This window comes from Silurus aristotelis (genome assembly GCF_946808225.1).
Source record: "Silurus aristotelis genome assembly, chromosome: 2".
Lineage (NCBI taxonomy): Eukaryota > Metazoa > Chordata > Actinopteri > Siluriformes > Siluridae > Silurus > Silurus aristotelis.
Window position 1 is genome coordinate 33776263 of NC_139575.1, and position 17675 is coordinate 33793937.

The 17675-nt window shown below is 38.9% G+C and overlaps 1 protein-coding gene across 1 annotated transcript; it reads left to right on the forward strand.

Annotated features, from left to right (window-relative positions):
* The first annotated feature begins 269 nt into the window (after positions 1-269).
* cacng5a (calcium channel, voltage-dependent, gamma subunit 5a) lies at positions 270-17431 on the forward strand. Its single transcript, XM_083522534.1, has 6 exons — positions 270-557; positions 11470-11709; positions 13201-13287; positions 15874-16014; positions 16887-17032; positions 17123-17431. The coding sequence occupies exons 2-6, from the start codon at positions 11514-11516 to the stop codon at positions 17372-17374; spliced, it is 822 nt and encodes a 273-aa protein (XP_083378660.1). The 5' UTR covers positions 270-557; positions 11470-11513; the 3' UTR covers positions 17375-17431.
* The last annotated feature ends 244 nt before the right edge of the window (positions 17432-17675 follow it).

The following is a 17675-nucleotide window of genomic DNA, read 5'->3' on the forward strand; positions in this document are numbered from 1 at the left end:
CGCATTATGATCAGACTATCAATATGACAGACACTGTACCACTGAAGGACTAGATGTTTATTGCACTACCACTGATTATTATTATTATTATTATTATTATTATTATTATTATTATTATTATTATTAATACAATTTCCATCTAACAACTTTTCCAATCAGTTTATTTACTCACACCTTCATATGTGAACTATCCTGACTGGCAGAAGTGTTAAAACCACGTGACACTGAGAGAGCAAGAAAAAAAAGTGGCAGGAAAGCCGTGCAGGCGATGCGCGTGCACTCCACTCCCCGCCTCGTGCGTGCCACAGTGTGTAGAACTTCACGCAGTTTCACTTCCACGGTTTTTCGCTTTGAGAACTTCGACAAATATTATCAATGATTATATGAACAAAACCCGAACTGCGCAAATTCGCCATAGTTTCCGTTCACACGCCTCGGAGAAGACGCCGCGCGCTCCCGTTTTCTGTTTAGATTTCGGCACGCGAACACCCAAGTGAAAGGCGCACGCGGAGGGGACGACACGCGCATTTCAAACGCTCCGACCGACAGTACTGAAGGTATGCGATTCTGTATGTTTATACTCATCTGCACGCAGAAGTATTGCATTAATACCTAATTAGCAGGTTAAACGATTTTCATCTCGTTTGCATCTACTATGACACTATATATGATTTAATTACACATGCAATTATACATATTAAGTAGCTTGAACTAGTTGCACTTTTTTTGCACAATAAAACTCAATTTAAGTATTTTTGAACAGAAAATCTATCTATCTATCGAGAGAGAGAGAGAGAGAGAGAGAGAGAGAGAGAGAGAGAGAGAGAGAGTATAGAAACTGAGATTGTCATTGTGCTTACATTGATATTAACATCTTTTTTGCTATGGCATTATGAGGCAGTTTAAATAGGAAATATGTTGCAGAAATGCATATATCCATATTCAGACTTCTGTGCATTTATGCTAATTGACAAATTAAATAAAATATTTCACAGAGAATATATTAGTCCATTCATGAAGATTAGTTTAGGCAGGTAGAAATAAGCTTTTGTTTATTATTTTGGAGGATCATATTGGAGATGTAAGAATTCTGGCTGCTATTCCACTTGTTTATCTAGTTGCAGCCAGTTGCTGTTTATTTCTTTGTTTGGTATATATATTTTATTATTTGTTTATATATATATATATATATATATATATATATATATATATATATATATATATATAATGTGTGTGTTTGGCCATTGTGCTTACATTGATATGAAGGTCTTGTTGCCATGGCATCATGGTGAGGCAGATTATATTGGAAATAAGTTGTAAAATATAAATGCATAAAAAAGGTCTAAATATCCCAAGAAAAGCCTTATTCAGACTTATACATATTTGTGCTAATTAACAGATTATATGAAAATGTAAACATCATTAAATATTACTTCATTCAAGGTTTTCAATTAAGGAAAAGTTGAACTTGAACATAAAACATAAAATGTGATCAGTGTGTATATATATATATATATATATATATATATATATATATATATATATATATATATATATATATATATTCCATTTGTGAAGATTCAGCAGTCACAAAAACCTTTGAGCAAAAAATTTGGAGGATTATATTGGAGATGTAAGCCCCTCAGGCTGCCATTATCTACACGCATGCTAATGCAGCATAAAAACTATTATTGATTATGTTTTGCAAAAGGGCTTTAGTGCCAAAGGTATGCCTATGAATCCATTTCAGCACCATGGACAGTGACCTAGACTTGGTGCAGACATGGCATTGGTCCAGCAAAGTTAAGCAGAAATTATAAATATACTGAATATGAGATGATAAACAAATAAAATTCAGCAACCTTCAGTTGCCAAACAAAACTGTTTAGGTTTATCCCATCTCAGGCATATATGTGCAATTAGCTGAATGCAGGATGAGAGACTAAATGCAGGGCTAATACAAGAATGGACAAATAAGGATGTTGACTTAATTCTATTTACAAATATTTGTTAATTAAAACTGCATTGTTCCCAGCCTACTTATATTCATATTTTTTTAATTCTCAAAGTCAAAGCAGGTTTATACAGTGCATGGTACGTGGTATGGTAAAATGAGTAGGAAAAAATATCATATAGAACAATGTTTAAAATCTGCTTATAGAAAGATAGGGTTGTGTACATTTACATGTATACTGTGCCTGTAAAGTGCTTTCTTGCGAAGAAGTATTTCTTCTTTTTGCTACACTGTCTGTCAGCTTTGGAGAGTCAAATGTCATAGACTGAGTAGAAAAAGCGTAGCACCCATGTGCTATCAGCAATGTGGTGATTTGTAACAAGGTCTGGAACAGAAGTCAGTATTAAAGAATCTGAAAGAAACAACCCTATTGTATGAAGTAAACTGGTCTGGGTAATTACATCAGTATGTGCTGTGCCACATTTATGTTGTAGGAACTCCAGTGGTCAGAATAATAACCCTCCCAGGGTCCTATGGTGGTCTTTTTCCACCGAGAGATCAAAGCATATATACTGTATGATCATCACTTGTGTGTCCATGTATTATTTGGTCGTATTGATCAAAAACAGTAGCATCAATGGCACTTGGAGTCTCTGTTTAGCTCAGTGAAAACATGCATTGGTGTGTACGAGAAATTACTAATATTAAAATCAATGGAACTTTGGGTATTTGCCACCACCCCTGCCTGCTTATCAAAGGTTTTTATGATGCATTCTTTACTTAAGCTCTTCTGAATTCTAGTTTTCATCATCATCATTTACAAAAATGGTAAAGAAATACAGATGCCAGAGCTCTCCAACTTTCTAGAGCTTTCCAGGTGCTGATCTTATTCATTTCAATTTACTTTTATTTGTATTGCGCTTTTAACAATAGACATTGTTTAAAAGCAGCTTTACTCAGATAAAAAAAGGTTATACGATTATGTTAAAGAGTGTAAGTTTAGTGCCTATAGGTTTGTTCCTAATAATTTGAATTTATCTCTAATGAGCGAGCCAGTGGCAAAATACCTTAAGACGACATGAGGCAGAAACCTTGAGAGGAACCAGACTCAAAAGGAAACCGACCCTCATCTGAGTGGGACCGAATATCCATTCATTACAGTTCCATCATTGTTGAGGTGTGCTGTTTAGTGATAGGTAAATGCAGAGAATGCAGAATAATGCAGGTAATGCAGAACTTAATATTAATTACATTTCAAATCCATCCTCAACGTTCTTGACAACTTCATGGATCTTTAGGCTGTCGATGTGGAACCATTCCCAGCTGCAGACTGGACTCCAATTGATGAGAATTCTGTCCAGAGGTAGGGCGCTGGGATGAATCCAGCAGGTCCGAAAATTAGAAGGGAACAGGAAAACTGGTCACTTGTACCACAGAAGCAGGTTTAACCCAACAGAGAAAGAGAGAGGGAAAGAGAGAGGGAGAGAGAAAGAAAGACTAAGTATACTTATTGTTTCATAAATGTTTAAAGACATTGTACAGTGTGATCAGGGTTACTGTCGAGACTTATACCTGCGTCTTAGCTTATCACAGTGGGAATTGTTTTTGCCGAGTAGACTAAAATGAATGAGTCTTCCTCATTGCTTTATTGAACTGTGTCTATTGGTTTTAAAGTTATATCGATTTATTTATAACACTCAGTCTGATGTAGCTCTATTTCATGTAAATGTTTCATGGACATATTTTCATATTCATAGTGGGTAAAAGACTGATGCTTGTTTGTGAAGTGAAGAGCTAGACTGATGTTCAAGCATTAATCTTCATGACAGTCATGTCATGGTTTAAAGCAGCCTGCCATTTTGGTATGTACTCTGTATATTTGTTTGAGTGTGTGTAAGTCAGAGGAGTCACACTGATGCACGTTAACAGTGGAACTGGCAGATGCAACAGAAAGGAGGGTGACTGTAGATTCTAAGTTCACACATAAACATATGTACAGTACCCATATGTGATTGTGTAGGTCAGTTCATGCAAATTATTGTCTTATAGATTACTTGTTTACTTTGCTGTAAAGTACATTTCCATATTAATTAATTACTACTTTATAAAAGTCGCTTTTAAAGCAATTTCGGTTCTAAGTGTTCATTAGGCTTGCCAAAGTCTTGCCAAGCTTTGTGCACCTGGATTTGGACAGTTTCTCTTGTTGCTTCTGTCAGATTGAATGGGAAGTTTTCATGAACTGGCAATTTTTACTCTTCCTGCCAATTTTCTATGATTTTTAAGTCTGGGCTTTGGCCAAGCCACTCAAGGACATTGTCACAAAGCCAAGCTAGCATTATCTTGGTTGTATTCTTTGGGTTGTTGTCGTGCTAAAAAGTGAACCTTTGTGTAAGTTTATGTGCATTAAAAAAAAAAAAAACAAGATTTCTACAAGGTCCTCGATGATTCATCATAAGAGATGGACTTATACAGCCAATTATTACTACCTTATGTTTTTCTGACATTTTGCTTGGGGTTTAAACCTAAAAAAAAAAAGACTTTTGTCTCATCTGACCAGAGTTTTTATGTGTCTGCAATATGCCTTTTTTATTTACTACCATAAATGACTGATGATCTCAGTTGTAGAGCTATTTTATAAATTGGATGTCAACTGACTGTATACGGCTGTAGGACAGGAGTTATGTAGGGACATTACTCATAATCACACACTCTGGTGCTCTTTGTAGTTCTCACTTACCTGTGTTTTGTATTGTTTTTCATGATTTATAATCACACTCGAGATCATCCAAATGAGGATGTTCGCCTTTTGAGTCTGGTTCCTCTCAAGGTTTTTTCCTCATAACATCTAAGGGTTTTCCCTTGCCACAGTCACCCAGGCTGCTCACCAGGAATAAATACACATAATTCCCTTTATTTCTACAAATTTGAAAAGCTGCAATAGAAATAAATTTAACCTGATTATTTTGAATGCATTCATGGAAATATCTTCGAGGTGGTATCAAAAAGGTTTGAGACTAGTTTTGTAACATGCCAGCAGATGGCAGCACAAAGCTGCACGCACAGCCACAGGGAGCACCAACCTTCATAAGACAGTGTGCCAAAAAACATCAACGTATGTACACCAGCTGTGCAACTGGTGCTATTCTGACCATGTGCATTACCACATCTGCGACATGGACAGCAAGTTAGAACACCCTGTCACCAAACTGCTCCGAACACCGAGTTTCTCACCAGAAACAGTATTATCTCTCTTCCACATCCACCCAACTTGCCAGATTTGGCTCCTGCGGACTTTGCCCTCTTACCAAAAATAAAAATTCAGCTTAAAGGTTGCCAATTTTTTTACGACCTTTCGATCAGTAGTCCAACACTTTAACCACAGGGCTACCACTTGGTGGACCTTTTTTAGAATTTTGCTAACACTTAAAGGAAATACATTAATAAGAATAAAACAAGAACTGTCTTGATATTTCCAAGCTTTTGTTTAGCTCAAGTATATGAACACTTTCCAAGATTATGCGACCATGTGTGCAACCTTTTCAAGTGTCAGCTCTGTTTCTCATCCTCTCTGATTCATGTTTTTCCCCCCTAATAGGACCAACAAAGCACACATAAGTAAACTCTGTGTTATCACACAAAGGTGAGAATCATCAAGCTGCTGGTTCAATATCTCTATGGGTCCAGCAGCTCTCTGGGTGATATTGAGCTTATTTTTTCAGTTAGAAATGTTATTTTTTGCTGTAAACTGAAGTCAGCATTGGATCGATACCTATTACCTGCCGAGGTCTAAATAACCATTTCTATAACCAGTATCAATACATTTCTGTCTCCTCAGATACAATTACATACCATGCAAACGACCATCGCTGGTCATATTGAAGAACTAATAATAGTGCTGTTGGCATGGAGCTTGCCTTTACATTTAAAGGCCCAGGAAATAGGTCAAAAGCTCATCTCTGTTTGTCTCTAGGAAATGAGCAAAACAAGCTTATTATCAAAGCCTTAAACTGTTTTGCGCTTCATGGAGTTAACTAAAAATAACCAGGCACATATTTACAACGTTATGAACAGACCGAGCTGTTTGTCCAGGAAGCTTTATCCTGTTTTTGCATTATTAACCTCCAGGTTTAGCATCCCTGGGGCTTTTTCCTTAACATTTTCCCATCTCCTCTAGATTTGGAATTCTTTCCGTCATCGACATGGTTAAAGAGAATTGGGCAGAGCTGCTGAAGTTTTGGTGCTTTTAATTAAAGCTGGTGTGTGTGTGTGTGTGTGTGTGTGTGTGTGTGTGTGTGTGTGTGTGTGTGTGTGTGTGTGTGTGTGTGTGTGTGTGTCTTATTGACCTGAAATTGTCCTGACCCATTTCGCAGGCCAAGAGCCAGAGAGGAAAACCCACACCCTGTGTGGAAATGAGCTCCTCTCTCTCTCTCTCTCTCTCTCTCTCTCTCTCTCTCTCTCTCTCTCTCTCTCTCTCTCTCTCTCTCTCTCTCTCTCTCTCTCTCTCTCTCTCTTTTTCTCTCTCTCTCTCTCTCTCTCTCTCTCTCTTCATCAGAAACACATTGAATTACAACCCCCACAAAGTGATAGTTGTGATGTCACACATATAACAATGAGCAAAATATTTTTGTTTTTCTTTTGCTATAAGTTTTTGTCATTCTTTTGGTTTTAAGCAGTCGAGCAAATTCCTTTCATATTAGAATGATGAGGGTTCTTTGACATATAACCTCTGGAGCTACAGATACACCTATATTCATCAACCCATACCAGTCTACAAATATGAGCATATAAATTACAGCACAGTGACATTCTTTTTTCAAGGAAGCACAAATCAGCCATGGTACAGTGCCCAAGTGTGGAAGCTTGGCAACACAGAGACTTGAACCACCAACTGTCCAATCAGTAACCCAGAGGCTGAACCACTGAGCTACCACCTCCCCAATTTTACATATCCCAGTGCAAGGTCAGATGCAAGGACATACATGGTATTGGAAGTAGAGAGGGTTAAGTGCTGTGCTCAAGGGCCCAACAAGTGGCAGCTTTGCAGTGCTGCGGAATGAACCCCTGACCTTATGCTCAGTAAGCCAGAGCCTTAACCAGTAAACCATCACTGCTTTAAAAATGGTGTTTTTTTACTTGTCACATGTACTTTACAGCACAGTGAAATTCTTTCTTTGTAGATCCCAGCAATGGTCTGCCATGATCCAGCACTCCTAGAGCACTGAGGTTAAAGGCCTCTTAGGGGCTCCAAGAATAACAGTTTGCCAAGACCAGGGTTTGAACCCAGACTTTCTGCTCAGTAACACAGAGCCTTAACCACTGAGTTACCACCTCCCTTAAAAATTCATACAATGGATTGTTAAACTTCAGTTAAAATTTTTGTTATTCTTCATCATATAAGTAATTGAAATATCTGTCAATTGATCAAAACATTTCAAAACCATTAATGTCCTGTCATATAGAAACATATCATCCACCCTGATTATAGTTTACTGCATGCATCAAATGACTTCTTGTGTGTAGCTCATAGAGGAAACAAGCAAGGCAGAAAAGCTGTTACATTCCTCATCATAATATGGCCAGTTCTTGCCTACATTTCTGTAATTAAATACCATGCAGGAATCAGACCTGCCTCTGTAGTCTACTAAGACCAGACATACTATTTCATAGAAGAAACATCACCTGCAGGCAAATGAAATATTTCACCGCTTCTGGAGTGCAAAGCTTTCGTAAACCATTATTTTGAATACATTTTAACCAGACAGTAAAACACAAGTGAAACAGATATTCCACTTCCTCTATGTAGGATTTAAAGGACATAAATACAAACCATCTGGAACCACTTAGTGAGGATCCCATTTGTCAATAATAAGCTGCTAGCATTGATATTCAGCGAGAGAATAGCATAGGATTCTAAAGCCTCCACAAAAAAGGCCTTTGCAACATTAATGCACCGAGATACAGAGCCGGAACTGAGAGAATGGGAGATCAAACTGAGACTGTGATCCACAGTATGAGACCATAAACACAAAGAGCAGCATGCTGAATATAAATACAGCCTCCTAAGGGGCATTGAACTGGCCAGTACTAATGCCTCTGATTTGCTATTCAGAACCATGCTATGTTTTGTGATTTCGGCTGTGCAGATACACATTCAAAGCATGCAGAAAGTTCGGAAATGCGCATGTCCGTGTCAGGAAGCTATTACAGTACTTTTTATTTTAAGATTAATTGGGTGTTTTGTTGCCATCAGTTAATGCTTGAGATAAACAGACTGCCTTAAATAGAAAGCTTCACCCACTTTAGATGGCAGCAAGATGAACTACTGCAATGAACAGAAGAAACTTAACTCCAAAACGCAGTGGACAGCTACTGTAGCAGGAGCTTGAGAAAACTAAACTTTGTTAGTCAACATTGGATTACAGCAGACACCAGTGGGGAAGATATTTACTTGACACATTACCTTTAATGCAGTACATATTTGGTTTTGGTGTAGTTCATTCAGGATAGGCACGATTTATTAAAATGAAATTCTTTGGCAATGAGTGGTTGCATCTGCTGTGGCATTCTTTCAACTCTGAAACCTCGCACATAAACACACAGAGAAGTAGGAAGTCAATCAGCTAGCCAGATCCCATATCCACAGATAGAGAGCATTGACTAAAAAGTCACTTCGATTTAGTTTATAGCATTTGTATAGACAGAAAAACAACTTCCAACATTTGGCATTGCTCTATAAAAACCCGTTTCCTCTCAGTGGTCTAACACCCACCTGGTCAGTGATTTATGCAGCCCCAAATGGTCACCATGGTTTCACTATAAAGATGCTCTGTTATGAGGCTTTGATTTGATTAGCATAGCCTGCGATAAAGAGTATAGGGAATAGATGACTCACAATCTCTAAAGCTCACAACCTTCTGTTGCCTACCTTGGAGCTAATGAGCAAGTCTTAATTAAGACCTTACTTTCAGCAATGGTATCAAAACGGAGACCTTTGAGACGAATCTTCATTTTCGGGAAATGGAAAAATCCGCAGGAGCCAAATCTGGCGAGTAGCGTAGGTGCTCATGGTGACATGGTGATGCAAGTGGTCAGATTAGCACAGCTCCCGATGCACACTGGACTATGCCTTTCGGCACACTGACTTCTGAAAGTCGGTGCTTCGTGTGACTGTGCATGCAGCCTCGTGCTGCCCAAGTTATGTAGCTTATATTATTTTTTTAAGGAACTTGGCTTGTGCACGCAAAAACTGGCACGTTGTAACTGCAACCACTAAGTTTCATCTAGGCCTGCTGCGTCGTTAGGTTTTATCATCACCGGCAATCACAAGCCTCACATGAATTATATAAAAACAGCCGCAGATCATTGTTCTTCCAACACTCTTTATAGTTGCCATCAAACACTGAGGCAGGTTGCACTCTAGTAATTTGCCAAATACAGAATGATCTGTTGGACTGGCAGACAAAGAAGTGTGATTCTGTACTCCAGAGAATAAGTTTTTTCCGCTGCTGCAGAGTCCAAAAGTGAAGTTTGCACACTTGACCTATGTGTGACTTCTTGTCAGCTGTCACAGCAGTGAAATCTAACTAACAGTTTTCTTCAAAATGTGACTTCTGTGAAGAGATTGTGTTGAAAGTCTTATAGCTGTTCATTATGTCCTGTTCTTCCAAGGGTTCTTTTTTTTTAATGGTGACTGACACCTGCAGTAGAAAGTCTTTAAATAGTCCAGTTTGGTAGGGGTGTGTGGAAATTTTTTTATTTTTATGGATGATTATCAGTCATTATTTTAAATAGTATCTTACATTTATCATCTAACATGGACAAGTTCATGTACAACAGCCGCTCTCTTAATTACTGCACTGTTTGGTGAAGCCAAATAAGCATGTTCGATAGTTTTCTGTTTTGTCTAATTGAGTTTTATGCTGTACAAATTGAGATAGACCAAAAAAACTAAATATTTAGAGAGGGCCATGTATTATGGCACAGATGAAAGCCTAGTAAAAGTATTATAGAATGCTGAAAAATGGGCAAGCGTAAGAATTTGAGCAAGTTTGACAATTTGTAATGGCTACACGACTGGGTCTAGAACTGAGAGCATCCCCAAAACTGTAGCTCTTGCAGGGTGTTCCCGGTCTGCAGTGGTCTCAACAGTGGTCCAAGAAAGGAACAATGGTGAACCGGCGACAGGGGCAGCCAAGGTGATGCACATCAGGAGGATGGCCTGTGTGATCCGATCCAACAGACGAGCTCCTGTAGCTCAAATTGCTGAAGAAGTTAATGCTGTTAATGTCTTATAGATCAGTACTGTTTTGGCACCAAAAGTGGGACCAACACAATATTAGGCAGGTGCTCATAATCTTATGCATGATCGGTGACCATAAATGTCTGCCTGATTGGTGTATATATCCAAACATATGTGCTGCTTTTGCATGATTAAAAAAAATAATCATTATATTCACGATAACTATTAATAATACATTGATAATATTCAACACATAGCCAATATTTTCTCTTTTCCCAGTTAATGAGCTCAAATGCCCATGAAGGCCTACCGAAAATGCGTGACATGCTTGGGTCAATTGCTCGAATTGGGTCATGTCAGGTTTGATTCCTGTTATCACTACATGACTCAACCCTTAGACACAAACCAAGACAAGCTCTGGTTGTTTTAGTCCCCAGAGAAGTGTTTGTCGTTTCTCTGTGACCCACGCCAAGGGGGGTGTTAGAGCCAGAATTATATTCAGAAAGACAAAATATTGCGTAATGTGATGTGACCTGTTTGACAATGCTCTTTGTAACCTTTTATGGTGACCTCTTTTACACCACTACTATATTATACCTATTTTTAAAATACACATTACAGGATTTATCAGTCTATAAATGGACTCGAAGCTTTCTGTGTCAGCGGGTTATTGAGGCACAGCTCCCTCAGACAAGGCAAGCCATTGAACCGCACCGGCAACGAAGCATCACCCATCAGCAGCAAGTCCACATGGTTCACTTTGCATAAACAATGTTTATATTCCCACGCAGAGACAGCAGAGGATACACTCGATGAACTGAACTGAATGGAAAACCATTAAAGCCAAACACATCAGAGTTTTATGAGCACAGATGTGTGGGAACCACCTAACCCTTTATACAAACATAAAGGCAATATTTAGAAGTAAATGCTGGTAAAGTGCCCAGGAATGCATATATAATCTACACAGGTGATTCAATTTACTGGGTAATGTAGCACTAAATAGAGGTCTCGAAATCTTAATGCGTGTGCACAATGTACATTTAGCACTCTTTTAAATTTGTTTCTCTGAATCAGATTCGAGCAACATTTTGTGGATGAGGCAAAAAACCTCTCCATCCACACTGTACCCTTTCAATCGTGAATTAAAAGTCTTACATATTGTTGTTCATGAAAGCAATGATCGTGATATAGACATATTTGGTGATTGACTTGACCTGACTTAATGCCTGTTAAAAGTATGACTCACATGTTCTGTATATATGCTCCGCCGCAGGTCCCTGGTCCTGTACGTGCTGCCCCCCTGCTGGAGCCGAGGTGATGAGTGTGTGTGGGAGGAAGGCTCTGATGCTGCTAAGCAGCGTGTTTGCTGTGTGCAGTCTGGGCCTGTTGGGAATCGCTGTCAGCACGGACTACTGGCTTTACCTGGAGGAGGGAATCATTATGCCCCTCAACCAGAGCAGTGAGATGCGCATGTCTCTCCACTCAGGCCTCTGGAGAGTCTGTTTCCTTGCAGGTGAGATTGTTTTTGTACCTAATCTTTGTTCAGGGTCTGGCACCATTTCCATCTACAATATATCGTTCCGATGAAACTCACACAGTGCACTTCGCTGGTAATTTTTTGGAAGGATTTTTATTTTGTCAACAGTGCAGCCTATAGGCAGTCACCTCCTAAATGTTATCAGATAACAAATCATAATGGCAAGGCAAACATCACATGATGCGCAGACTATAACAACACATTCACATTTCATTTCTGTTTAAACTGCACACTGTGCAATTTATCTTCAAAAGAAACAGTGGCATCCTTCTGAATCTTCTCCTTTTGCTTTATTTTCAATCTCTGTAACTCTGCTGTGAAATAGTATGTTCCTCTACAGTTCAATAAGTCCCTCAAGTGTCTGTTGGTACAATATTAAAAGGTTTCCAGGTTTTAAACACTAAATTTAAAGACAACTTACTAAAGCTGTGATTCCTAATCTTGGTGTGCTGTGTATCTGGCCAGCAAGTGAAGTTTCTTCTTAGATAAAATACCACACAGCCCTACACAGAGAACTCTCAAGCACCTGTCTTGTTCTGTGCTTGTGCCCAAAGGAATGTGATAAAACCACAAGGATTATAGTATGTTTTAATGAAACCGATTTAGTGCTTCATTTTTCCCCGATTATATCTTCTTTATTATGTCTTTGTGTGCAAAAAAACGAATTGTACCTCATGGTCTCCCATTAACAACTGTTAAAAGTGAATCTGAACACAAAATAATGGTTCATTTGAGAGTGAATTGTTATACTTTAAAAGACTCTGATAAGGTGAAAAAATGCTCAATTTGAATGGAGCTTAATTATCACTGTTACTTAAACTATGGCATTTTATTCGCACCACCATTTATTTTTAAAGTCAGTTAAACTGCGTGAAGTCAAAGACTGCAAGAGCTTAATCAAAGACTGATGAAAAAATATATTTGAGTGTTACGCAGTTTGTCTACTGTTTTTTTTTTATTGCAAACCCTGTGTGCACAGTGGTCTAGTTTGTTGTAATAGGAAATCATTTAGACCTGTAGTAATGACTGCACTTTGTCACACACGCACATGCACTCAACCCACCTTAACCTTTAGAACATCTGGCTGTGTAAAACAAGCAACACATCATTTAAATTAAGAACTGATCACCTGCCGGTGCGGTGCAATCAAAAGCATTATGAATCTATTTTGTAGTTCATGGAATCCATTTATAAATCATTGCCGTATTTCATTTCACCACCAGGCCTCCTACATTTCTTTTTTTCTTTCTATTTATTTCGTTTTTTTTCTTAATCTAGTGCAGCTATGGGCTATAATACTGAAGCATCGTTTCTGCCTTCAAATGCTTCCATTTTCAGAGATTGTCCTAACCTAAGTGTTTACTAGGAACATGAAATGTCCATCTTATAGAAGTCATTGTGATTAACAGTGCAATCCGGTTTAGATATTGTTGATGTGATGCGACTTGTTTGGATGCTGTGTTTTAGGAAAAGAGAAGGATCGTTGCTTCACCATCGAGTATGTCATGCCTATGAATGTCCAGATGACATCCGAGTCCACAGTCAGTGTTCTGAGTAAGTGCCACTACTGGCTTTATCCTGCCAAGGTTGTTTAGTGTTTCAAGTGAGTCAGGATACACATAACACACACACACATATCAATCGACATGCTAAACATTAGCTGTACTCAGTAAATAACTGTTAATGATCTGGATAAGAAATATTGGGCTATATAATCCTTTAGCTAGTTTTTCAAATCATCCTTAATATTAGCCTTTTTATCCGAGACATGCTGTTCTACAAATGTCACGACAATAGAAACCATCAATATTATACAGAAATGCAGTATAACAGAGCATCACAGACGGGTATCTCATGCAGCGCGAATTAATGCCATAACTAAAGGCAGAAACCTAATAAACACGATTGAACAAGTCTCCTTTCACTGCAGCCACATCTGCACCACCCTCATAGATCGTAATTAGTGTGTGTGACCAAGTATGTATCCAGACCTGAACCCTATTGAGCACCTGTGGGGTTTCCTCAAGCGGAAGGTGGAGAAGCACCCGGGGTCTACAATTCAGCAGCTCCGTAATGTCATTATAGAGGAGTGGAAGAGGATCCCAGCAACAACCTGTGCAGCTCTGGTGAATTCCATACCCAGGCGGATTACGGCAGTGCTGAATAACAGTAGTGCTTACACAAATTATTGACACTTTGGACACAGTTTTGACATGTTCAATTAGGGTGTACTTACTTTTGTTGTACGTTATTTTGACAGTAATGGCTGTATGTAAAATTTTTTCTAGAGGACATTTAATCTGTACTGCTATACAAACTGCACGTTGATTACTATAAAATATATCCAAGTTTCATTTCTATAGTATTGTCCATTGGGAACATAGAATAAAATGGTTGCTGAAATGTGAAAGGTGTACTCACTTTTGTGGGATAATGTATATAAAACGTAAGTCAGCGAATCTGACAATTAACTAGTAAATAGCTTTGCTTCCAAAGTTATTGTCCTGCTCTTTCTTCTTTCCCTGATAACGCCACACAATAAAGCCTACTATAATTAAATCCAGCATAACAGCAAATGATAATTATGCCTCCAGGTTGGACCTGAAGTTATTTCAAGCAAGCTACAGGTGGTGCTATAAGTGTGGATGCCGTTTACATGCTGTACATATGTATAGCTTTGTAACATGGCCCACAGGGGAAATGCTATTTATACCTGTGCGCTGAGGCTGAAGAATAATAAATGTTAACACACTAAGCCTACGTGCACTTCCTCGCATGCACAGATAGGAATTGTAATCTACATTATCCATGAAAAACTATTTTCCACTGGGATTTCAATGTACATCATGACACCCATGAATAGCCAGATTGAACAGTGCATTTATAAATGAAGAAGTGCATGTCTTATTTATACAGGCTCAGGTTTATCTACATTAAATATATCTTTTTGCTTATTAATTACATCGATCATGCTTTTATCCATAGTGCCTGAGTTGAGCAGTTAGGATTTAAAGCTTTAGTGCTTCATGCGTTCCCGGTGGTCCCTGAATTTTAACTCCACTTTGTTTTTTTTGAAAATGATTTGCATATATCAAAGGCCAACATGACCTTCTCTGAATCAGAATTACTGACACATTTTATTGCATAGCATTTTCCTCAGGTGCGCTGTACAAGGAATGTCTGTTTACGTTGAGGTTTCTGTCCAATCAGATTTCGGCCACTACATCACATGTTGCCAGAATCAAAGACATCTGCCACAAACCTTCACAATCAGCACTTGCTTTTACCAATCAAATTTGATGGCACTGGGGCCATCTAGCAGGTGTACAATAACAACGGCATCTGTAGCAAACTGCACAAGCTTAAATACATTTATGTGGATTTAATAGCCCTTTTTTCATTCCACAACGACTGACAAAGGGGACGAAATTAACAAATACTTACAAGAACATTTTCAAGACGGACATTTCAAGGAAATCAATTGTCAAACATGTTTTTGAACCATTTATACTGTGCGTTTGCGTATCCTTTCCTGTAAAATTGGCACAAAAACACACAATTTGCCTTCATTTCAAAACCGCAGGAAAACCATGATACACAGCAGAAATACATGAAATGCATGGAGGTTTTTTTACTCGTTAATATTAATGTTCTGCTAGAAATGATGCATTGCAGGTGGTGAAAGGAGACTTGTTGAATTGTGCATTGGGTTTCATGCTTTAGCATTCATTCATGAGATACCTGTCTGTGGTGCAGCGCTCTGTTATACTGCATTTCTGTATAATATTGATGGTTTCTATAGCCGTGGCATGATAATGATGGATTTGAGAGGTGGATTGCCTCAGGCAGGACACCACTGAAGGCTTAGATGTGTTTTCTGCCAGTGCACAAAACTACACAGTATACTGCCACTAATATCTTAAATTTACCCAAGTAAGTATATGCACTGAAAGTGTAAAAAATATATATTTTCACTTTAAATGTAATGAATTTAAAGTATGTTAATGCTCTCCCATTCTTCCCATTTATGTGTGCCAATCACAAGAAGACTTCACCCTTTAAATCCTTTTCAAGCCTGTCAGTGTGCCAAACATTAATAATAATGTAGGTTTCCTCCTCTGTGTGTCTGCGTGTGTCCAGAGATGATCCGCTCGGCCACGCCGTTCCCACTGGTCAGTCTGTTTTTCATGTTCATCGGCTTTGTCCTGAGCAACATCGGTCATATCCGACCCCACCGCACCATCCTAGCGTTCGTCTCCGGAATCTTCTTCATTCTCTCAGGTAGCAGAACAGCCGAACAAAACCTGTATTCATACAAACACCGATCAGGCATAACATTATGACATTATAACATAACGATTAAGTGAATAACACTGATTTATCTCTTTATCATGTCACCTGTTAGTGGGTGGGATTTATTAGGCAGCAAGTGGACATTTTGTTCTCAAAGTTGATGTGTTAGAAGCAGGAAAAATGGGCAAGCGTGAGGATTTGAGCGAGTTTGACAAATTGTGATGTCTAGACGACTGGGTCAGAGCATCTCCAAAACTGCAGCTCTTGTGGGCTGTTACCAGTCTGCGGTGGTCAGTATCTATCAAAAGTGTTCCAAGGACAGTGGTGAGGAAAATCTGGCCCGTGTTTTCCGGTCCAACAGACGAGCTCCTGTATCTCAAATTGCTGAGGAAGTTAATGCTGTGAATGTTCGATGGGTCAGAACTGTTTGGGCAGCAAAAGGGGGACCAACATATTAGGCAGGTAGTCATTATGTTTGCCTGATTGGTGTATATAACCTTTCTTTTTACTTTTTTAGCAGTGCCTTTTTTTCATCTCACAATTCAACACCTTTCGAATAGTTTTTTGTAATTTAAAAGTTTAAATTGGTAAGTTTCATATTTCATGATGTGGGATCAACAAAATCGGCTATCAATTTGTCAAATAGCCACTGTCCTATAAAATAATATACAATGTATCAGATAATGCTAGTTTCTTTAATATTCTTGAAAATGAGTAACTAGGTTCTCCTGGACAACATTTAGTAAAATAAAGTAAAAGGATGCGAACTGTTTAACAAGTAATGACTTGCTGTGCTGTGATTGGTGGGAAAAGGCTAGTGTCAGAGAGCAAACCATCATTCTGGTGTTTCTTTAATCCAGGTCTGTCTCTAGTAGTTGGTCTGGTGTTATATATCTCCAACATCAACGATGAGATGCTAAACCGAACTAAGACAAACGAAGCCTACTTCAGCTACAAATACGGATGGTCTTTCGCCTTCGCTGCCATTTCCTTCCTGCTCACTGAGGTAACCCAGCTCAGCTCTCCATTTCATTACATTTATTCTCGTGTTTAGTAAACCTGGCTTTCCTCTGATATTTCTATGACGTTCCTGCAGGCGGCGGGCGTGATGTCGGTCTACCTGTTCATGAAACGATACACGGCGGAAGAGATGTACCGGCCGCACTCAAATTTCTACGGGCCGCGTCTCAGTAACTGCTCTGATTACTCGGCTCAGTTTCTTCACCCGGACGCCTGGACACGAGGACGCAGTCCGTCAGACATCTCCAGCGAAGCCTCGCTTCAGATGAGCTCTAACTACCCCGCTTTGCTCAAGTGTCCTGAGCATATTTCCTCCTCCCCCTGCTAAGCGAGCTCTCTCACACACACACACACACACACACACACACACACACACACACACACACACACACACACACACTCACTCACTCACTCACTCACTCACTCACTCACTCACTCACTCACTCACACACACACACACACACACACACAGTAAAGGTTGACTTGACACAGTTAGTTGAAATGAGTATACAATTTTTTTTTAAGAAGAAGAAGAGGTATTATCTATTCCAGTGAGCCTCTTGTTTCAGTCCTACAGAATAGCTTTTAGTCATGCTAGCTTTTAGCAGATTTGTTCACAGAGCCTTTGC